Genomic DNA, 24,262 nt, shown 5'->3' with positions numbered 1-24,262 from the left:
ACAAAAAGATTTATCAGAAAGGGTGCCAAATCTCATTCCATTTTTAAAATAAACTGTTTGGAAGGCAGATTTAGGCATTAAACTGAAATGTTTTGAAGTTTTCTACAAAATTGTTTTCCAGTGTTTCTACACACATACAGCCAAATCCAGACCTGCTGGAAGTGGGTACAAATACTTGGAAGTCAGTTGAGCTGTATTGAGTTATGCTATGGGCCAAATCCTGCTCCACTTATTCATGTGTACAGTGCTGTTGAGCACAGTGCTGAATTTGGCCCATATTATTCAAAGGATTCAAATCTATATTTATAGTTGTACTAACATACCTCACCCAACATGACAGAAATAAAGGCAATTTAATTTTAATCTACCAATTTGTACCTATTTCAATTTTTATGCTAAATCTAATTTTTGTAACTGCTAGACCATGGAAGAATTATGAATAAAATTACAGTAATTTATGCAAGTACAAAAACAAAATGGCATTGATCAGAAATTCAAAGCTGTATATTAACTTTTGAAAGATACTCAACTCAATAAAAGCACATTTAATTAACATCTTACCACTTCATAATCTTCACTGTCATAAAGATACATATCTGCACCTTCAGGATCTTACATGTCCATTAAGTCCCAAAGTAAGAGCGAAGCGTATCTTTAGTGTCTGTGTAAGCGATACAGCTTCTACAGCTGGAATAGAGTTTCAGTACTTGTTTCCCACGCCCAAAATGCTCTTTAAGTATTGTTCTCAGAGCCAAAAACAAACCCTCTTGCTGTAAGCAGTTAAGGAAATGGTCTGGCAAGCTACACCAGTAAAAAAAATCCACAAAGAAAAGCAGCAGCAGCAGCGCCACCAGCTAGGATGTGTTAGGTTAATCCATTCCTACAGGCAGAGCAATGCAGGGGGTGAGCTGGGGTATTCATTTAGGGTTCTGTTCTTAATCACATGTTGCTGACCTTGTACTGATTGGTTGCAAAAGGAGTGTAGTGAAAAGTAACCAGAACTCTAGTGACGTATTGTGATGAGAGAGAGCTCAGTGATATCAATGAAGTACCATTTCTATTTCTTTTATTATGAACAGACACTTAATTGATTTGTTTTCAGTAGGCATGTATAGACTCTTGGAGTAAATACTGGACTCCGATGAAGCACTCAAAATATTATTGAGAGGAAACAATTTAACTTCAAGAAATCAAGAAGAGTAGACACTTTTCAATTTGCAAACTTACTGAGCTAGCCAAAATTCAGCCCTGTGTTGACTTCAGGGGACCTACATCAATGTATATGAAAGCCAAATTCACCCCCCCAGCACTGTTTCTTCCTTACTAGGGTGGTCTCTATTACTTACATTCAAAGTTCATGATTCAAATGTGGGTTGATTCTACAGTGTTCTATTAGTGAAATACGAACAGTGTGACTTATCTTTATCAAACTGCCATCACATCATAACAGAAAATCACACCTATTGCCTCAACATTAAGGGAAAGTGTCCCAATTTACAGCACTGGGATTGGCCTAAAGCCATGCATTCACTTCTTACTCAGACAAACTTTCATTAGGCAAACTCATTAAAGTTACAATTTGTCTGAGTAAGAACTGAGAAACAAATGAATATGGACTTCAGAGTTTGGCCCACTGAAATCATTCTGTAGCTAATACAAAAAAAAAAGGGGGGGGGCACGATTTTTTTTTTAAGTCTTATTAAATATCCTTTACAAGCACAGTACAAAAGAGATATACAGGCTGCTTACTGGTAACTCTTGTTCTTTAGAGTCACCTCTGTACTTTCACACTTGTGGGATATGGCACCCCCGGTGTCAAATCCAAGAACCCCTACCAAAGCAGCATCTGTTGGAGTTGCACAAATACCACCTACTGATGTCAATGGCCAATGTCTGAGTACATATAAAGGAGTGCAACCCTTACCCACACAAGGCAAAGAGCATTAGGAACCTCATGCCCTCTGTTTGACAGATCTTAGCCCCCTGTTTAGATTAGTTTCCTTTATCTGTCTATGCCACTAATGGGAATGCACAGAGGCCCCTGAAGTATATTTATGTAGTGAATGGGTAACCATTGAAAGAGGAAATACTTGTGCCCTGGAAACAGGCAATTTAATTTGAGCCCTGTTTAAAATGGTTAAAAGTACTAGGAATATGGGGTTACAGAAAATCAGGCGCAGTTTGTTGTTTTACTCCATGTTAGGCCAGGCCTTGGATACTAAGTACTGTAAAGGAGAAGAAAAATGTCAAAAAAATGTCAGGCTTTCTGTTATTGGGCTATGGAATCTAATTGTCCATCAGTGTTTAATTGTTTGAGACATTTCAGGTGGAACCCTGTTTCAAACAGACCCCCAAATCACTCTGCACTGTGCATTGCAGGTGTTTGTACTATCTGAAGTAATAAAGAATCCTGTGCCTTTGAAGGACAGACCCTGAGTCTGAAAAGTGTATCATATTCACACATGTTCAGTAGAGACTTACTAGAGCTGAACCTCAGAAGAGTCTATCCTCACTGAGCATGCTTGAGCTTCTCACAGCTCCTTGTGCTGACCAGACTGCACATGCACCATCCCCACAGAGCAACTCAGCATGCCCATTCCAGGTCTATAGGGACAAAGCCAGACTCCCAGCAGCTCTGGATTGGGGTGGGGCAGGGTACCAGAACTAAGAGCAGAGAACTTGCCCCTCCTCTGCTCTCAGAGACCTCCTTGCTAAAGTCCGGGCAGCCTGGAAGAGGAAGCCATCTCATTTGAATACAGAGAGGACCAAAGCCAGACTGGAGAGAGGGAAAGGGACAAGGAGTCTGATGAAACTGGGACCAAAGATGGATGAGGAGGTGGCAAAACTGGGACTGGCAGCCTGGGCGGGCAAGGAGATCTGGTGAGGGTGTGTGCTGGTGAGGGAAACATTGGTGGGAGACGAGAAGCCCATTTGCTTGGGGGGGAAAAAGAGGAGAAACTTAGATTAGACAAGGAGCTAGAGGGAGGAGGAGAAGACAGGGACTGCCTGGACAAGGAGATTGGAGGTACAAATGTGGGGGGGGGGGAATAAGGAAGAGGAGATAGCTCTGATAAGGAGTTGGGTTGTGAGGGGAGAACTGGGACTCGCTGGACAAGGATAATAGGACTGGGACAAGAACAATAACTTAATTAAAGGTTGGTTGCCAATGGCACTTCTAGAGAACAAAAATCCATGAACAGTTGAAGAACATTCCCCACCTCCATATGTGAACAAATTCACTACCTTTGTCTCCTCTGTATGTTCCTGTAGATTTTGTTCCCTTCATAACATAAAAAAATGTCAAATGCTATTAAAAATATTTGGCTCAAAACCCAGGCTGTCATTTCTGAAGTTATGCCATGTGTACCAATCTCCATTCCCTGCTTCATGTTGACTTTCCAAATGATCTAATAATGTAGCTGGATTAGCAGAAGGACCTGGTATTTAAGCCCTGGCCAATGTCTATGTAGCATGGCTATGAATTCCCTACAATATAAATAACTTTGTATATCATAATATATAGTGCCTTTGGGAAAAACAAATTGAAAAATCGCTGACATGGCTGTCAAGGTTAATAGACTAAACAGACGCTGCTCAATAAACATGAAGCGCTCAACTTGTATTCAACAGCACATGCTATTTTTTCCTACAGGAACTTGAATGGAAAGCAATTGAAGCTCTAGTACCTAAACCAGATTCAAGTTAGTGAAGAATGTCAACAGTTCGTAACTCTCACTTGTGTAGTTAGCAACAAAATTGGTTTCCTGTAAACATCTTTTACGTCTCCTAAGAACAGAACTTCAGCAACATTATTTATGATTTGACGACTTTTCATTTACCTGCAATAGAGAACTCATGAGAACTTATCTCACCCCAAAATGGGAATCTGAGGAGCCCAAGATTTTCCTCATGGATGACCTGCCTTCCCCACTCAACCACCTCCAACCAACTCATCAACACCACTGTCACCGAAACCCTGGAATTTCTCTCTATTATTTGGACAGATAAAATTGATTGCAAATACATTTAATTTTTTTTAAATCAGCAAATTGTAAACTCCTGACTAAATAGATTAGAACAAATATCGGGGCTCAAAACCTTTTTTCTATGAAGCTTACCCGGAGTCTCTATTCAATATCACTTTCACTGCTACCGCAACTGCAGAACCACTGAAAGCTCTATAAGACTGCATTACAGGAAGAAATAAAGGAAACTTCTACATGAGAGAACAAGAAAATGAACTTTAGGACTAATATTCTTTTTTTTAATATGAACAAATTCCCATGCACTTGAGATTAAAATATATCTAATAATAGGCTTTTGGCATTGCCATACAAGTCTATACTAATGAATAAGGTTAAAAGCTGAGTGAAAAATATAAACTGGCTTCAAAATTATACTTTATGTAAATATATTTCTTTGTTACTCATTCCGTATCAACTGAGGCTATGTCTACCCTGCAAGCTAGGGGTGTGATTCCCAGCTTGCTAAAAATAATGTAGCCATGGTAGCACAGGCAGCAGCAGCATGGGCAAGCTGCCCTGAGTATGTTCTGTCCCCTCGAGTGGCACCAAGATCACTTAGAGATTAATGAGTCTGCCACAACCTTCACTAACAGCCATGTGGCTCTTAGCTCATGCAATAGAGGCTCATACACTAAGCTCCAGAGGTCCCAGGTTCAATCCTGCCCACCAACAACCGGGGTCTTTCGGTGTTTTATGTACCCAGGGTGTTCAGGTGGATTTGTATTTGGGGTGGCTAGTCCATGCCACCGCTGCCAATTCCTGTGCTACCACAACTATGCCACTATTTTTAGCATGCTAGCTCGATAAGAGCGAGGGCAAGTGGCTTTGCAAGCTGAGAATTGTCGCCTGAGTGTGATATGATGTAACTTTGCTATAGCAGTTTCGATAGGAAAATGCAGGCCCTGGAAACTGTGTTTCACTTGTCACCTGTTGCTCCACTACAACAATATTTTCCCCCTTTTTCTTCTTTTTTGCATTATTTTTCTGTCATTCAAGACAGTCTGCCTTCCACTCCTCAGCAAACTCACACAGCATGTTAAGAGGTGCAGATCAGAGTTAAACTGCAGCCATTAAGTTGTACATAATTTGCCCCCTATTGTAGCAGTCCTCGCTAGTGACCATGTTGCAAATCATTCTCGCTTATAGCCTCCTTTCTCCTTCACCACAGTTGCGGATGCAGAGTTGTTTCAGAAAAAAATGGAAGTAGTCAGTGCCTTTAAGGTACAATCCCATGGCATGGCATGGCATGCACAGAGCATTGCCCCAAAGGGGCTCACAGAGGTATTCTGCACTGATCTCAAGGACTCTTTGAGCTCCCTTAGCACTGAGATTATATCTGGCCTTATGTACAAACGCCATCATCTGCAATATAAGTCCACACACAATTTGGCCAGTTTGTAAATTTATTTTAGGAATGGTATATGCCTCAAATATGGCTGCTGAGATTGACAAGAATTATTGTAATTTGAAATGTATTAATGTTTATTAGATATAAAATTCTTGGACTGAACACATTTTTAAATGACAAAGAAGATCTCAAAGTAATGAACAGAATTAAATGTAATAAATCCCTGTGGAGCTACTGGAATACTATTTAAACTTTATTTTTAAACACTGAATCTGCTTATCATGCACAGATTGTTTTTTTGGTTATTATGGTAACCATTCTCCAACACAATCCAACCTGCCTGGAGTTTTCTATTTCAGGATACTTCAGTGATAACGTTAACGACAGAAGCTTCACAGCTTAAAAATATACATACACTGGGGACACATGTTATCTTGTAGTGCAGGAGGAGATAACATGATAGTGTTCTTGCAATGTCATGGGAAGTCACATACTGTAAGTGGCTGCCATTCTCCTTACAGCAAGATGCTAATACATTCAATCCAAATGATAACATGTCACAAACAGATTTGACACCTTCTGCAAGGATGTGGGGCCTAATTGCCTGTTTTATTGTGGCCACTTTGCAGCACTGTGAGAGCATAAAGGGGCTATAAATATGACAGATCTGGCCACAGGGGATTATTCCCATATTATTTGTGCTGTAAAACTACTCTTGCAACTCTCAGAGTGGTAGTCGTGTTAGTCTGTATCAGCAAAAAGAATGAGGAGTCCTTGTGGAACCTTAGAGACTAACAAATTTATTTGGACATAAGCTTTCGTGGGCTAAAACCCACTTCATCAGATGCATGCAGTGGAAAATACAGTAGGAAGAGATATATATACAGAGAACATGAATATATATATACAGAGAACATGAAAAAATGGGTGTTGTCATACCAACTCTAATGAGACTAATCAATTAAGGTGGGCTATTATCAGCAGGAGAAAAAAAACTTTGGTAGTGATAATCAGGATGGCCCATTTCAAACAGTTGACAAGAAGGTGTGAGTAACAATAGGGGAAAAATTAGCATGGGGAAATAGTTTTTAGTTTGTGTAATGACTCATCCACTCCCAGTCTTTATTCAAGCCCTAATTTAACGGTGTCCAGTCTGCAAATGAATTCCAAATTAATTCCAGTTCTGCAGTTCTAAAAACTATTTCTCCTTGAGACATAGGCAGCTGAATATAAATTGGAGCACCCCTAAGGCCTTTCCTCAGGGCCCAAAATATAGGGGTTGCAAGAGTGCCACCACCCCATTCCTAAACCAATCAAAACTAACACCACAAAGATTTGTAGAGACTGTTGTTGCAAACATAGGGGTCATTTTGTATCCAAGCAAAATGTTATATTATAAGAAGTACATACACTTTTGAACCCAAAAACTGGAATACGGGAACCAGTCTTTGCATATGTAACCCACACACCTTCTGGGTGTGGTGTTCTGTCCCATCTAGTCTCACCAAGACCACTTAGAGAGCAATTAATGAGTCTGCTCTACAGCCTTAGCTAACAGCCAGTTGGCTTTTAGCTCATGTGGTAGAGGCTCATGCTTTACACTTCAGAGGTCGCAGATTCGATCCCACCTGCTGACGACTGGGGTCTGTCGGCATTACACAAATACCACCAAGCTCTTTAAATTGAAAAGTTATCTGGGAAAAAATAGTCTGTGAGAGGATAGTACAATGGTTTGACCCTTTTTGTCATACCACATTGTGGCTGAGCTGCTGTACTGTATTAGCTTCCAACACAGAAGTTAAATTTACAAGTCGTAGTGAAGTTTAGTCAACTGTTCATAATCACATCCACCCACCCATCCACAAAAATTCCCCAAATGTTGAGATTAATGGATTCTGTTGGGGATCCCTAGTTCCCAATGTCCTTGCGTGAACTGCGCCAAATAAATTGTGGGGATTACTTGGAAGTACAGCTGTGAATACCAGCTAATGTGAGCAACCAGGATTTGTTAAGGAGCGCACTAGAGTTGCAGGTAACCTAGTTTCTTTGCAGACTTCCAGCAAGCTCCATATTTGAGACATCAAACTGTCAGCGCTGTGTCTCTTTCTCACAAGGAAAAGGCTTTAATCCCCAACTTTTATAAAAACATTTGTGTTTATTAAACAAGGTAATGATTTAAGTACCAAGTCCCAAATTGTGAGGAATGATTGGGATCAACTCATATTTTAAAAGTGTTTGTAAACTTTAGTTGTAATAGCCTTGCATTCTGTTCTCCTCATTCCAGAAACAAAAGGTTATCTGTTGAGGATGGCAATGACAGCAGGTCCCAGAAGGAATTCTGTCTCTCTCTCTTCCTTTTATTCATGTATGTATTTTTGGCACAAGCTAGCATTGCACATTTCTGGACAATAATCTTTTCGTTTAAGATAATTCTCACTCAATATTGTAGTGCCTTTGGCCTCATTATATCTTCAGCTCTTATTTCCCATTCACAGTATGCTTTTAAACCCCCCAGCAATGCTGAGGCTTGAACATTTGACAATGTGAAGTAATGTTGGCTGCATTGTAGGCATTTTTTTTTTTAATTCTTGGATAACACAGATTTGCCTATTTTAAAAGACACTGCTGAAATGTGAACTCTGGGTGAAATTCACTCCTGTGCAGAGAGGCCTCTCTACCACTTAAGTCCTACTTCATACCTCAGAATAGAGATTAAGTGGGACTTAGCAGAGCATATCCTTTGTAATGGTCCTATTCACTCTTTGAGCTTATGAGTGCCACCTGGCAGTGGGCATTCATTTTCAACATAGTCAATAGGGAGCCAAATACATAACTCTCAACAATAGGATCTGTGAACATAATTCCCCATACATTACTGTGAAAACATACTCCTAAGAAAGCAAGTGTTTTTGCTAACTGGAGTAATTTATCCTTAGCATTAAACAATTTGTGGTGTAATAGATATATCATGATCAACAAGTAATCCTTCTTCTATAGAACTAATGCAGCATGTTGCAAGCCACTAGCAGAGTTCTTTTGCTGAAAAGTGATATGGGATGATGATAAACCCTACCACCTTTGTCCCAAAATTGTTAGACATCTGTTAATAATCACAAATGCAGGAAAGACTAGAAGAAGGCAAGGTGGGAACTGGTGTGTGGGTCCCTGTATCCAATTTATTTTGTATTTATTTTTTTTCGAGTGCAAGCTGCCTGGTTGTTGCTGCCAAGACATTTCGGATACAAAGATCTGGATATTACACAAAATCCCTCTCTCCTCTTGGGAAAGATTTTTTAATTTCAGGGTCAGTCATACTGTGCTAAAGGTACTTAGGCACTGCAACACCTGACCCCTAGGTACCCTGCCACCTATTGGAATGCTCAATCCCGAGTTACGTGCCCAGGTTCCACACGCACTGTATGGGGGAGTTTGGTGCCTAAGGAAAGGATCATCAAAAGCCAGCAAGCTAAATGGGAAGCTGCCTGAGGTATCCAGAAGCAAATGCAGAGGAAAGCCCTTTCAGTCAGTCAGCCCTCAAAGGTATTTAGGCTCCTGACTAATGGGCCAGAGGGAGGCACCTATCTCCATCTGGGACTTGCAGCTGTGAAACATCCCCTGAAGTGAGGCATCTAAGCCAGGTCAGCCCAGGCCCTAGCAAATGAAACCCACATCTCTCTCAAAAATAGAGAGAGGGATTATAGCAAGTAGCCTGGTAGTTAGGGCGCCCTCTTGGGACAAGGGAGTAGAGACCTTAACTCACATCACTCATATCCCAGGTGAGTGCCCTCACCACCAGGCTACTTGATATGTGGGGATGGGTGCTCTCAGTCTCTCCTGTTTGAGCTGTTCCATTTCGTATAAATAAATATTCACCAGAGCAGGGACTTAAGCTTGATTCTCTCACATCCCAGATGGGTCCCCTAACCACTGGGTAGGAGAATCACTCTCTCTCTCTTGCTTTCTGGCACAAGGAAATGTAATTATTTATACAAAGTGGAACAGTTTCAACAAGAGAGACCGAGGCAGCCTTAACACAATGATTACCATTAACATATCAATATTTACCAAGAGTTTGAATTTTGAGACATCTCATAATTAGAAAGGAAATAATCACAACCACTGTATCTCAGTCGTCTATCATGCTGCTCATACCAACACCTGTATGCTGGAAGTATACCAAACCAATCTCTAGTACAAACGGTAAAGCTACTTTTGTATTTAAAATAGACTGACACAGAGAATTATTTTCTAACTCCAACCATCAATTTGATCATCTTAAACTAGTACTTTCTGGAGTTGGAGAGCAAGTTGCTGTGTTTTGCTCTATGAAACTTTTCAGCATTTGTGATGACTGTAAATAGAAGTTTACTTATTACATTGAAGCTGACATACTGTGTGGAAACATTACAACTGGAGCCGGTGTAACATTTTCCAACTGAACAATTTTTCCACTAGAAAACAAATTCTGATTAAAAAAATTGAAACACTTTGCAAAAACCTCAATTTTGTTGACGTTTTCGATGAAAAAATTACCTAAGTGCTTCTTGTTAACCATTATAATTTATAATATACAAATCTCATATTCCGTTATAAACTAATATACCAAAATGAAGCACTTTGATAACGTCATTAATTTTGATATTCCTAAAACCATTTTTATTGGGGGTGGGGGCAAAATTTCATTCTGCAGGAAACTTTGACTTTTTGTTCCAGTTTGGGACAAAAGAAAATTTTGAAACGATGGAATTCCCAATGGACTAGAAATTCAGTTTTAAAACAGTTCTAACTGCATCCTCTCAGAAGTAGAAAGACAAAAATAGACTCTCGGACATCACTATCATACACTATCAGAACTCAGAAGGTTTTTTTAAATGAATTATTAATAGTTCAAATATTATTATAGTATAGCTCTTCATGTATATTACTGTAAATCCTTTATATAAAATTACATTATGCAAATTCTACAAATGCACTGATAAGCACTCAAAAGTCAGAAAAGGAGGTTATGGTTGCATATGCATGTATAAAGTATTTAATAAGAATTTGTATTAGTCTATATATGTAAGACAGAATTCACAAAAGTCTTTCATATGACAAGTACAGTGAACAGTATTTAAATAAATGAAGACCACACCATCTTAACAGAGTAATACTGAAAGTTTTCCTGACTTATTTAAGTTTGTATCTAAATTACCTTCACAGTGAACTGACTGAGCCGTTGGATTGCACCCTAGGAAGGCCGTGATGACGGCTAAAGAGGAAGTGTACTGTACATTGATGGTGTTTAAATAATTTAAACACATACCTTTTTGTTTCATACATCAAATTCAGAGATATTATTACATACATCAAATTCAGAACATTTACACTGGACCATTATGACAATTAAAACAGTGCAAGTGTACCAGAATAGGAACCCATGAAAAAAATCAAAACACGTTTGACGTTTAGACAGATAAACAATATGCTGTGCAGTGCATATATTGTTTGAGAAATAGTATGTGATCACGTAATTCAAAGGAAAAAGAGTTAATTCCTCACAAATGTGATCACACAATGTGTGACAAAGCCCTTGATGAGAAACACAATATTATTAATGTAAAAATCTTAATATGCTGTGTGTTTCATGCAGTGAGTAATTACGATTTTTGCTTTCATATTTCTGATGTAAACATTTTTGAACAGTAGAAGTGATAGGGCATCAGCTGTGTGGAAAATAGGCAACTGGGTCTAAACTGACTGACGTCCCTCAAAGTGAAAGATACTTGAGAGGTTTATAAACTATTTCCTGACTTTTATGTGCTTACCAATGCAACCTAGTTTGTCTGAAAACATATTTTCTTTATGTGACATTCAAATCCTATCATACAATCAACAGTATAGCAGTATTACTTATTGGAATACCAGAATAATATTTGTATTTATTATTACCCAGGAATAAGTGTGTCATTGTTTTAATATGACCCTCCCTCTACTTAATTTGTGCAAATGAGGTTTAAATATGATCTTCAATGAGAGACTGAAATTCCTTAAGTTATTTATATAGAACTGGTTCTCCGGCAATCTGTAAAATGTTTGACGATGTTTGAGCATGCAATGGTTTAAAAAAAACATTCAAATACAGTTTAAAAACACCTTCTACTTTGAAATTTAAAAGTTGTGATTGGTATAAACAAGTTATCCTGGAAGTCAAAGCAATGGAGGAGGGAAGCAAAGAGGTTGGTTGGGCTGGGAACCAACATCCAAGGTTAAGAAGTCTGAAAATTAAAAAGTGATTATATGTACCATTATTGTTAAAACATTTAATATTAATGTCCTTTGGTCAGTAGGAACACATTCAAAGGAAAACTTATCTTTGACTGGAATTATTAGCAAAGATGCAAACAGGATTTATTCTCTAATGCTGGGAACCTACAAATTCCTATTACCAGACAGCTAATAAGTTTTAAGTGATGAGCACTCTAAACTGTCAAACTCTCAGCATCATTTCAGCCCCAAAATGTGCTGAAAATTAAACAAGACAAACTTAGACTAAACTTAGACTAAACTTAGACTAAAGACTAAAATATGGCACATGCAGCATATCATTAATGATCAGTTCAAGTGAAAATAAAACAAATTCAGTCAACTATTTTTATGCCCAGTGGCTTGTTTTAAATATTAAATAATAGAACCAACAATAGATGCAGCCATCTGTCCAGTTAGCCCTAAAAACTATACATTGAATGACAGGCTGTTGCGCACATAAAAAATTTAATCACGATTAATCACGCGCTTAAAAATGTAATCACAATTAATCACACTGTTAAACAATAATAGAATACCATTTATTTAAATAATTTTGGATGTTTTCTACATTTTCAAATATATTGATTTCAATTACAACAGAATACGAAGTGTATAGTGCTCACTTTATTTTTGATTATAAGTATTTGCACTGTAAAAAAACCCAAAATAAATAGTATTTTTCAATTCATCTAATACAAGTAGTGTAGTGCAATCTCTTTATCATGAAATTTGAACTTACAAATGTAGAATTATATACAAAAAACTGCATTCAAACATAAAACAATGTAAAATGTTAGAGCCTGCAAGTCCACTCAGTCCTAGTTCTTGTTCAGCCAATTGCTCAGACAAACACATTTGTTGACATTTGTAGGAGATAATGCTGCCTGCTTCTTGTTTACAATATCACCTGAAAGTGAGAACAGGCATTCTCACGGCTCTGTTGTAACTGGCGTCACAAGCTATTTACATGTCAGATGTGCTAAAGATTCATATGTCCCTTCGTGCTTCAACCACCATTCCAGGGTACATGTGTCTATGCTGATGATAGGTTCTGCTCGATCACAATCCAAAGCAGTGCAGACCAATGCACGTTCATTTTCACTATCTAAGTCAGATGTCACCAGCAGAAGACTGATTTTCTTTTTTGGTGGTTTGGGTTCTGTAGTGTTGCTCTTTTAAGACTTCTGAAAGCATGCTCCACACCTCCTCCCTCTCAGATTTTGGAAGGCACTTCAGAATCTTAAACCTTGGCTTGAGTGCTGTAGCTATCTTTAGAAATCTCTCATTGATGCCTTTTTTGTGTTTTGTCAAATCTGCAGTGAAAGTTTATTAAAATGAACAATATGTGTTGGGTCATCATCTGAGACTGCTATAACATGAAATATATGGCAGAATGCAGGTAAAACAGAGCAGTGGACATACAAGTCTCCCCCAAGGAGGTAGGTCACAAATTTAATTAACACATTTTTTTAACTAGCGTCATCAGCATAGAAGCATGTCCTCTGGAACAGTGGCTGAAACATGAAGGGGCATACGAATGTTTAGCATATTTGGAACGTAAATACCTTGCAGTGCTGGCTATGAAAGTATCATGCAAATGCCTGTTCTCACTTTCTGGTGATACTGTAAATCTGAAGAGGGCAGCATTATCTGCTGTAAATGTAAACAAACTTGGCTGAACAAGAAGTAGGACTGAGTGGACTTGTAGGCTCTGATGTTACATGTTTTGGTTTTGAGTGCAGTTATGTAACAGAAAAAAAATCTACATTTGTAAGTTGCACTTTCACGACAAATAGATTGCACTACAGTACTTGTATGAGGTGAACTGAAAAATATTATTCCTTTTGTTTATCATTTTTACAGTGCAAATATTTGTAATAAAAATAATGTACACTTTGATTTCAATTACGACACAGAATACAATGTATATGAAAATATAGAAAAACATCCAAGATATTTAATACATTTCAATTGGTATTCTATTGTTTAACAGTGTGATTAATCACGATTAATTTTTTTAATTGCATTAACTTTTTTTAGTTAATCGTGTGAGTTAACAGTGATCAATCAGCAGCCCTAATAGTTTTCATGCTACTTTTTCCACAAAACCACTATCGCTATAGTATCCATGCAGTCAGTACTGTAATATGAACACAAATTTCCCTGAAATGCACATTATAAGCCACCTGTGCATGAAGCCACTCAGAGAAATAGTAGAGTAAAAGAATGGACTTTTAGGATCACAAATTGAAGGAATTTTATTGAGTGACAAAAGTTACAAATGTCTGTGTAGTTGGAATGAGCATTATAGTGATTTTGATGTCTTCAGTAGCTCTCCCCTGCAGTGAAGACAATTGCTGTAAGTTAGAGCAGTTCAGTGGCTACACTAACTTACAGCAGGGCTGCACTGTCTCCTGACATAAGGAGAATCCAGGCAGTACAAAACTGACTTAGATCCACCTTGGTCTTCCCTCCTCCTGGGCTGTGCATCTTGAAAGGCATAGAACAGACTTCAGCCCATTGTTCTTTAAGAATTCCTAGCCTTGCTTGTTGCAAATTGCAAAACAAATAAAAGATAGTCAACTACCATTATAAGTTCCACTAAATGTTATAAGTATAAATAAAGGAAAGTGTGTTAAATCCTCTAAAGGTCTTATGTAAACTGGCAAAAGCAAGGATAAATATTGTGGCAATATATACATGGGATGCCACTCTGCCTGGAATCCTCTGCAATTCCTATCCACAATCGGTAATTTAAGGACAGAGTGACAGCTTCAGTGTACTGTGACCAACTACTGAGTCTGTTTCTACAGATTCTTACTACTACCTAATCCTATGTATCTAAATATTTACTATGCTGGTGGTTGTGCAATATGTAAGTTTTTAATTGACTGATGCTATAATAGTCAATTTTTTTTTTACAAAGGATGTCCTAAATTAGACAAAATATATAGATATGGATGCAATGCACATTCACATGCAAAATAGGTACTCACATGAAACGGTCAATTGGAATTTGTGTGGAATTATGTATTGTGTCTAATTGTGATGCAACATAAGTGCCAGTTTTTCCAAAAGTTATCATTAATGGTCATCTTACTAAAGTGTACAAATCAAGAAATAGCAAGAACACACCTCAGACTGCATCTCTTAGTCTTACTCTCTACTCCCATTTACTTTTTCTCCACCCACTAAACATAGTTTTTTTTCCTTTTAAGTGATGAGGTCTATGGACTGTTACAAGCTAATGCACACATATGACATCACCAAAAATCCAACCAGCCAATAAGAATGTGGCTTTGCACAATTAATATCTACAGCCAAAACTCTCAGGTCAGGTAAGGCTAAAGAATCCACTAGGCATCTTATCACCACATCTAGGAGCAAAATCTATGCCCAGCACCCAGCCCAAGAAGCTGGAATGGGTGCTGGGGAATTATGAAAGGGTTGCACATCACCCCAACAAGCTTGTGGAGTAATTAGTGAGCTGTTCCACAGAAATTACTTCAGATCCATGGCTGAAACAGCCTCATTTTCCCCTAATGCGGCCACACCACAGGGCAGAGGTCCAGAAAGCCTATACAGTCATGCATTTTCTGGCCCAAATTCCACTCTTTCTTACCTGTCCTCCACCTCCCCAGCCCCTTGTGCTGTTGCTTTAGTGTGACAAGAGGGAGAGATACTTTCATGGACTACTATATATCGCAAATAAGCTATGGACTAGCTGTATCCAGATATAACTTTATTAAAAGTTGGTGGGCAGATGGGTTAGGGGATACTGCAGAAGTGGTGGTCAATATCTGTTTGAAGGTATACACTAAGTAGTTTCCTTAAAGAAAAAACATTTCCAAATGAGTTTTTGAAATTTAAAATGTTTCATGAAACTCCTATACATTTTCCTCAAACCTCTCCCCATCCCTAATTTTACTTAGGTTGTTAGATCTCCAAACAGGTACAGTACCAAATCAGAATCTTAAAAAAAAAAAAATGCTCTGACATGTAGTGAAACGTTGTATTAATGTGCACTGAATTTAAGAACACTTTAATAAAAGTCAACTGACCCACAGAATGTAAAACAAACTTTTGAATTTCTCATTGCTCTAGCTTAGAAGCAACACTTCATTCTCTATGACACACAAAGATTTTTAAGAACTGAAGTGAGGGTAGGACACACTATAATAAAAACCACTGAAACACATTCATGCCTTGTTACTTTCAACAAATACTGTTTGCTTTTGAAAAATGGAGAGATGTGGAATAACTACTTCTGATAGGTTTACTGGCATTTTTTTAGTCACATTCGCAAATGTGGTTTGTACTCAAAAGATTCATTCTATTTAGGCACATTTTGATGGTCTGGTTCTCTACTGCCTTGCAATTTGTGAAATCATTTACACATGTGTAAAACGGGAGGCACACAAGATCATCTCTAAGCCAGGTGCAAAACAACGGAGATGTAGGCCATGGATCTTTACACCCAGAAATGAGTATATCTGTGAACACACTGCTTAAAATCTCACATTTGAAAAAATCATATTTTTGTCTTAAAATTTCCTCTCAACCAAAACAAAAGTATTTTTCAAGTATCTTTAGAAACTTTGCAAGCATTTTCTAAAGGTGGCTAAAACTACAAGTATAGTAGTTGATTTTCATGCAAGTGCACTCCTTTACATCTACACGTAAAACAATTTCAGGGGCACTATGTCCTCAGATCTCCCATCATTTCTCTACTCTGTCCAATGCAAACATTTAATCTTTGATAAAGAATAGTAATAGACAGTAAGAAAATGGTGTGAAAATTAAACAGTAACAACAAATCATCTCTTGTATAGCTATTCTTAAATAATCCACTAAAAGCAACTCTCCATCCTGGTTTCTTCACTGAGGAAAGAGACATAGCCATGCAGCCATTACACAAGACAAAGCATTACTGGGCTTTAGAAGAAAGACACTGGAGCCTGAAAAATTCTTCTGATGCTTATGTTATATTGCCAACATTATTTAAATCTCTAATAAATGAAATAGGAACTTGGAGCCATTTTTTTAATGTTCGGCTGAAATGAGTGCCTGCTTTTTAAAATATCTACCCCCTCTTTTCTATGCTGAAAAAACTACAATACAGAACAAACTGTAATACTGTAAAAATATTTGATATCTTGTTACCTTTTATTTCAGAGCATAGCTCTGGCTTGGATCTTCCAATCTGGAACAAAGCCCTCCTTAACTATGGATAAAATAAACACTCATGATCCTATTATAAACTAATCTAATCTGAATGAAAAAGATACAAAGTGCAACTTGAGTCTATAAAGAAAATGCGTACTTCAAGGTTATTGCCAGTAGAGAGTCCCATTACTCTCATATGGAAGAAGATATATAGTAAAGTGTTTAAGTAAAACCAATGCTAAAAAATGTAGAACACACACAGGCTAAATTGTTATGACTACACTTCTTACGGTTCCAGACAGAAGTGCTCTCAGCAATAGCCTCTTGTAAGCTCCTGCATCCTCCTCCAACTACACAAAGTATTTGCAGTTTTTCAAAATAACAAAGATTCAGCAACTATTCAGCAAAGTGAACTTTAAAAAGAGAATTAGGACTGTTAGTAAAAAGGGTGCCATTTTTAATAAACAAGATTTCAACACTGCTAGATGAGAGAAACCATTACAGAAAAGTGAAACAATTTAGTTGCAGTTAACTTAATTTTGTTAACAAGCCTGAGTATTTCATTTTCAAAATGAAAGCACACTGAGCATTTGTCCTTCATTCCTTCACCATTTGCTTACCCCAGGAATAATGTGTTTCGTTTGAGGAGACATCAGACATCTGTCATGCATGTCAGACTACTTCAGTGTGGACTAGACCTGCCAGAAGGAATACTTCTCACAGGAGCAAAATCTCAGAAACAAAACAAACGCACCAGTAAAAACTAAAGATGACCAAGTCTGTTTTGTTAGCCATCAGCTGAGTTCTTTTTCCTTCTAAGGCCTGATTTAAAGTTCCAGTTTTGCCTACACAGAGCTTTACTGTTCTTCAGAAATTTCTCTCAGCTATTGATCTAATTCAGTTCCTATACTCGGTTACAGCTCAGCAGTGAACCCCATCAACATCGATTAATAAGTTAGGGTGGAAGGGTTTTCTCCATTCTTATCATAGAAAAGGAGCTTGCATGCTTGTTGGAGCAATATAAAATTTTATTAATTTCAGGTGCATGCCTTGGAGCAGGCTTAGGCCAGAATGCTAAATAATGACAGACTTGTTGCCTGACCTCCTGTAAATATATAATAATTGGTTATCCATCCAGAAGTAACATTTTTTTTTAAGAAGGAAACAATCATTGAAAAGTATTCCTACATATATATAGGCAATCAAACGTATTGTTTCCTATGCACAGTTATTAGCAGTTGATATATTAAGAGGGGTTATGTGTGAAAACAATACAACTCAAACTAGGTTGAAAATCTCATTCTGTGGCCATTTTTAAATTATAAGATTTTACAAAGAGTATCAACCATACTATTTTGTTTGTGAAAACAGCTTCTTCAAAAAATGCACTGTTTTTTCAAACAAAGGACCCAATCCTGCAAATATTTATGTGTGGGGACTTTTACACATGTGCATAGTCCCAATGAACTCAATGGGAATACTCATGTACACAAAGGTACTCATGTGCTTAAGTGTTTGCAGGATTGAAGCCCTACCCTTTAAATGCGTATGTGGATTAAGTGTAAAAAAGAATGTAGTATTTATCGTGGTATGTTGGATACATAACCAACAAAGCAAAATGTCCCTCAAAGTCAGAGGACTATGCACTTGCAGCTCCAGCCAAAGTCAATTGGAGCTGAATGCACACTGCACCTCTAAAGATCAAACTCCTAATGTGTATTTCTTTACACGAGTCAAACTGGGATAAGCCACAAAGTTTAAATGCAGATCCAAACTCTCAGAAGTCCAGGACATTGAGGGGCTACTACTGAGTAGGACCTATAGAACAGCCACTGAACATTGCTTTCCTCCTCATTCAACCTCGGAGCAGCCATGCTGTGAGATGCAGAGAGCTGAGCAGGGGATGCAGAGCGTGACCATGATTCTGCATGAGTGGGTTGGGATGGAAAGGAAGGGATATGGGAGGCTGAATTAAACGAGAAGGTCAGAAAACCAGCACTGCCTCGGCTATGCTGGGGTGACAAGGATAAGCTTGGCCTGATCTGCTTTCAGTTTGAGGATGACCATGGAATGATCAGGATTGGAGGAAAAGTGTATAGGAGAGCCGACTGCCAGCTGAAATGGAAGGAGTGGGTTAGGGAACCTGGACTGAAGCCCCCTCGAGAGCAGAACAGACAGCATTTCTGGTTGTCCCTGTAGTGAACAGGTCAATTGTTGGGATGTCCAATGCTGCAAAAATAACTCTCAGAATACTGGGCTTTAGGAAAAAAATTCCTGCTGAGATGATCTGCGAGATGATTCTGGATCCCAGGCAAGTGACTGGTTATAGGAGTGATACTCTCATTGATGTAGAACTGCCACAGCCTGATCACCTCTTGACAGAGCACCCTGGAGTGTGCTCACCCTTACCTATTCACATAATAGATCAGGGTGGTTTTGTCAGAAAGTATGTGAAGTACCAAACCCTGGATGCAGTCTAGGAAAGTGAGACAGGCATTGTAAATGGCCCAAAGCTCGAGGACATTGATATGCAGTGGAGCTTCCTGCTCCGACCACAGGCCCTGGACCTTTAGCAACCAGACGCAGTCTCCAACCTATCAGCGAGATGTCGGTGGGAATAGTACAGTAGTCCTTCTGCATAGCCATGGTATACAGTAATTACTGAGTGTGTGATAATTTGTTCTTATGTCCCACAAGGTGTGTTGTTACACACTCTGAGGGTGATAACTCTGCAGAAAAGATAACTCACTAATTGTACTATAATTTAATAATAAATTAGTTGTTTGAGATCACACACTGAGACAGTGGCATAGCAGAGCATAGGCTCCAACAGTTTATACTCCACATATAAATCATTCATTCTGAGGATCACAATAAAGAACTACTATATATGATTTAAGGGCTTGTCTTCCTTGTAAAAATAAATTAGGGGCAACACTACATCCCATCCACACACAAAAGCCTATAGCTCAACTGTGGTGGTGCTTTTAACTCAAATTGGCGGGCCTGTCAGGGGACATAAACTCCAGTTGGAGTTAGCACAACTCAACAGCTAGTAACACCATCACTCTGTGCTGCTAATAATGACGGTATAGTGTGGCAATACATCTCCTTTGAATCACCGGCCTCCGCGTTTCCCCTTCTGGTGGTGGGGCCTGGAGTAAATCAGTCCCACTCAGGAGAGTTGTTATTCCTCTCTCAGGTTCTATTTTTGAATATTTACAAGGTGGACCTCAGGGTAAGCCCTAGCAGTATTCTCCAGCCAAACACAAAAAGGGAATCTCTTTCCCTGCCCTGTCTCTGGGGTGTTGCCTTATTATGCTGGCTTCTGGATGTGAGTCCTTCTCCAGTCCATTGGTTCAGTTGCTTCCTCTAAACTAAGGAAAGCAGCCTTCCACCCAGGAGAAGCCTTTTCTCCTTGCGGCCACTAGCTCTCCTGCAGCTTATCTCTCCTCCCACTCTCTCACAGGCAGCCCTTAACTGGACTCAGGTGTTCCTAGTTGACCTGAAGTAACCTCTTTTTAGCTTGGGGGAAAAGGGATATGGGAAAAGAACCTTTACCATATTAGGGCTGATATATTTGCCTTCCACCCCTCTTTGATAGCTGTCCAGTCTGACTTTTTCACAGTACATAGAGTGTTATTTCACAGTGTGGCCACTCTCACTCAAACTAGGCTAACTAACTGGAGTATAGATCATTTGAGTAAACTGTGCAGTGAAGACAGCTATAGAATTTTCTAAGGCCATGTGTACATGGGGTCACTCTGGGCAAGTCTACACTAGAGCACTGCAACAGTGCGCGCTGTAGGACATCTGGTGAAGACACACTATGCTGATGGGACACAAAGCAAATTGTGTCCATATATCTATTTAGTCGATAGAAAGTGGCGTTTCCCGCAGCTCCCATTGGCCGGGAACGGTGAACCATGGTCACTGGAAGCTGCAGGCGGCCATGCCTGCGGACAGTCAATGGAAACACTGTCTTGTGGCCTGCCAGCGAATTACTCTGACGGGCTGCATGCTTACATTGCCCACCTCTGGTTTAATGTGTCTGTGCTATCAGAGAAGGAACATCAGATTACATAATAAAAACGACTGTCACTCGTATTCAAGTCTGACTAGAACCGGAAATTAGTTTCTACATGTAGGGTTCAGGAAACATGTCAGGGCAAGCTGGCGTCTACGATCCCTCCTACTGTTGACCAAGGTGGCAAAATGATATTATGTTGCTTATTCTGCTTCCTTAGAAGCGGGGTGCCAAGCTCACCTGTAATGGTCCATATCCTCCCAGGTCATTAAGTCCAGCCCAGCAGACTGTATGTGCTCCTTGACGCAATCCTTGTAGCGGAGTTTGGAATGGCCATACTTCCTACTGCCTTTTTCAAAATCACTAAACAGAACTCCCTTAGGCAGTCAATTGTTATACATATGTATAACATGGCCGACCCAGGTCATTTACCTCTATGTTAGCATGGCTTCCATGCTTAGCATGGCTGTCAGCCATAGCACTTCATTGTCGGTGATTTTGTCAGACCATTTGATTCCCATAATGTTGCACAGGTGGCGTTGTTGCAGACCATTACGTTTTTGATATGTCAACGAGAAAGTGGGCAGGTCTCTACCGAGTATAGAAGACAAGGAAGCACAACAGCTCTGTAAAACTTGGCATTTTGTGGATACTTTGACCCCCCGTCTTGTCCATAGTCTTTTTTGTGGACAACCAAAAGTTGCGGCAGCTGACTTTAAGCATGCTGAAAGTTCGTTGTCAATATTGTTCTCATCAGTAACTGTGCTACATAGGTAGCACAAGGACTTGACATTGTTTAATTGGCAGCCATTCAATTTTATTTCTGGTGGTGATGGAAGTGATGGGTTAGTGCCAGGAGATGGTTGGTACAGGATTTGTGTTTTCTTTACATTAAAACAGAGGCTAAAAAGGGATACAGCATGGGCAAAGGAATTCAACAAATGTTGCAGGTCATTATAGGAAAGGGCAACAAATGCTGAGTCATCGGCATACAGTAGGTCCATTGCTTGACTTTGCTGGGATTTTCTTCTGTCCTTGAATTGGTGGAGGTTTAGAAGTCTGCCATAGAATTGTGTTGTTAGAGTACTTGTGGCACCTTAGAGACTAACCAATTTATTTGAGCATAAGCTTTCGTGAGCTACAGATGAAGTGAGCTGTAGCTCACAAAAGCTTATGCTCAAATAAATTGGTTAGTCTCTAAGGTGCCACAAGTACTCCTTTTCTTTTTGCGAATACAGACTAACACGGCTGTTACTCTGAAACCTGTTGTTAGAGTGACACCTGTAGTGGTCGTATGTGCAGCAACTTCTCGCACTCCAACCAGGAACAAAGTAATAATGTACAGGCAAGCACACAGCCCCGTTTAACCCCTTGGGCTACAGGTAAGGGAACACATGAATCAGCATGGATGTTGTCATGGAAGTAGTGTTTAAGGTTGATTAGTTTGTCTGGCCAACCAAACTTTGCAAGAAGGCACCAGACAGCAGAGTGTCCAACAGAGTCAAATGCCTTACTAAGGTTGACAAAGGCAACATGCAAGGGCATTCGTTGGTCAGCAGCTTTCTCCTGTAACTGGTGTAAGGTAAATATAATGTTGGCAGTGCTGCATGATGAACGAGAACCACACTGGGATTCAGGGAGTATATCATCTTCAATAACCTGAAGCATTTTCAGCAAGAGCTTACCCAGGGTCTTACCAGTGATGAAGAAGAGCAAAATGCCATGATAATTGCCACAGTCACATTTGTTCCCTTTGCACTTGTAGATTGTTATGATTTTGGCATCTTTTAAATCCTGGAATAAAACCTCGTTTTCCCAGCAAAAGTAAACAGGTCTAGCAAAGCTTTGTGAAGTGTAGGCCCACTGTGTTTCAGCACTTCAGTTGGGATTTCTTTGGCTCCAGCTGCCTTTCTGTTTGCCATTTACATAAGTGTTTTCTTATTCTCCTCCAATGTTGGTGGATCTTTGAGTTCAAATTGAACTGATCTTTGTTTGATTGAGTCCACTATTTGATCATTTGCGCTCAGCTATGATTGAGTAGAGTTACAAAATGTTCCTCCCAACTTTCTAGTATCATACTGTGCTCAGTCAAGAGGGTGCCACCAGTGGATAGGATTGGACAGTTATTGTGGTCCATAAACGGAATTTAACTCATGAAAAAAACCTCTAGTGTTATTAGTATCAGCAAGAACTTGTAGTTCTGTTGTTTTATTTCTCCAAGCGTCATCCGTCTCCCACAGATTTTTCTGCACTGTAGATTTTGATTTCCTGAAGGCTTCTACAGCCGCGAGAGAGGAGGGGTTGTTCTGTTCAACTTGGTGTATGGCTCAGTGGGCCACAAGGAGTGCTTGAATATTGTTGTCATTTGCATCAAACCAATCCACATTTTGTTGAGTTGGAACACCAAGGATTATGTTAGCTGTTGATAGCACTGACATTTGAAAAGTGTCCCACCTTTCATCAACTGTTCTGCTTACTCTTGCATGGCACAATTTAATTGTGCAGCATGAATGGAAGTTGCTAACTGGGTTCTCTCCTCTTCAGTGCAAAGTTTCGAAACATCAACATGTTGGTTCAGTTTTGGAGCAATTTTCAATCTAGGATGATGAATCCTGATACTCAGTTTAGTATGGATAAGTTGGCGATCCATAAAGCATTCTGTGCCTCACATAGCCCTGGTAACGTAAACATCCTTCAGGCCTTTACGACAAGTGATCACATAGCCCAGAAGGTGCCATTGTTTTGACTGAGGGTGCTACCAGGAATAGAACCACTTTTCTGGAAAGTTGAAAAAGGTGTTCATAACAGCAAAGTCAAACTCTGTGCAGAGTCTTAGGAGTAGTTCTCCATTTGTATTTAACGACCCACTTCAGAATTTCCCCATGACTCTGTTCCAAGTGGTATAATCATCTCCAAAGCGAGCACTGAAGTCACCCAATAATAAGATTTTGTCACTGCTGGGTATGTTTCTTAGAGTGTCATTCACCTGGTGAAAGAACTGAGTCTTTCATTTCTTCTGGAGCAAGTATTGTTGGGGCATAGGATTTATTATTGTCAGAAAGTGGTTGTGGGACTGTAGTACCCTCAATGTCATTAAGTACTCAGATATTGACACAAGTTGCTGTGGTAGTTTATTAAAGATGGAGTTTGCTATTGCAAGACCTACCCAGAAAAGACTGGCGTTTTGATCTGCCTTGTAACCTGATCAGTAGAAAGTGTATTCTTTTTCTCTAAGCGCACCACTGTCATGTAGTCTAGTTTTGGATAAGGCAGTGATATCTACTTGGTACCTGTGTAGCTCTTTTGCGATTAATGCAGTTCTCCTGAGAGCTCCATTTTCCTTTAAGTCAAGTAGTGTGCCAATATTCTAGCATCTGATTGTCAGTTTCTGTCTGTTTTTGTGATTGT

General features: G+C 39.2%; 1 protein-coding gene across 5 annotated transcripts in view; it reads right to left on the bottom strand.

Annotated features, from left to right (window-relative positions):
• The window catches only part of CACNB2 (calcium voltage-gated channel auxiliary subunit beta 2), a 396,121-nt gene that overhangs the window by 170,561 nt on the left and 201,298 nt on the right, over nt 1-24,262 (bottom strand). Inside the window, exon 1 of one of the 5 annotated variants that reach the window (XM_073334162.1) lies at nt 562-689. The exons of the other annotated variants lie outside the window; for them this stretch is intronic. Within the exon in view, the coding sequence (XP_073190263.1) occupies nt 562-594 (33 nt within the window). The 5' untranslated portion in view covers nt 595-689. Of the gene's footprint in view, nt 1-561; nt 690-24,262 lie in introns of those variants that run through there. 5 annotated transcript variants of the gene reach the window in all.

The sequence above is a fragment of the Lepidochelys kempii genome, chromosome 2, assembly GCF_965140265.1.
Source record: "Lepidochelys kempii isolate rLepKem1 chromosome 2, rLepKem1.hap2, whole genome shotgun sequence".
In the NCBI taxonomy this organism is placed as follows: domain Eukaryota; kingdom Metazoa; phylum Chordata; order Testudines; family Cheloniidae; genus Lepidochelys; species Lepidochelys kempii.
This window is presented reverse-complemented; position numbering and strand designations above follow the sequence as displayed.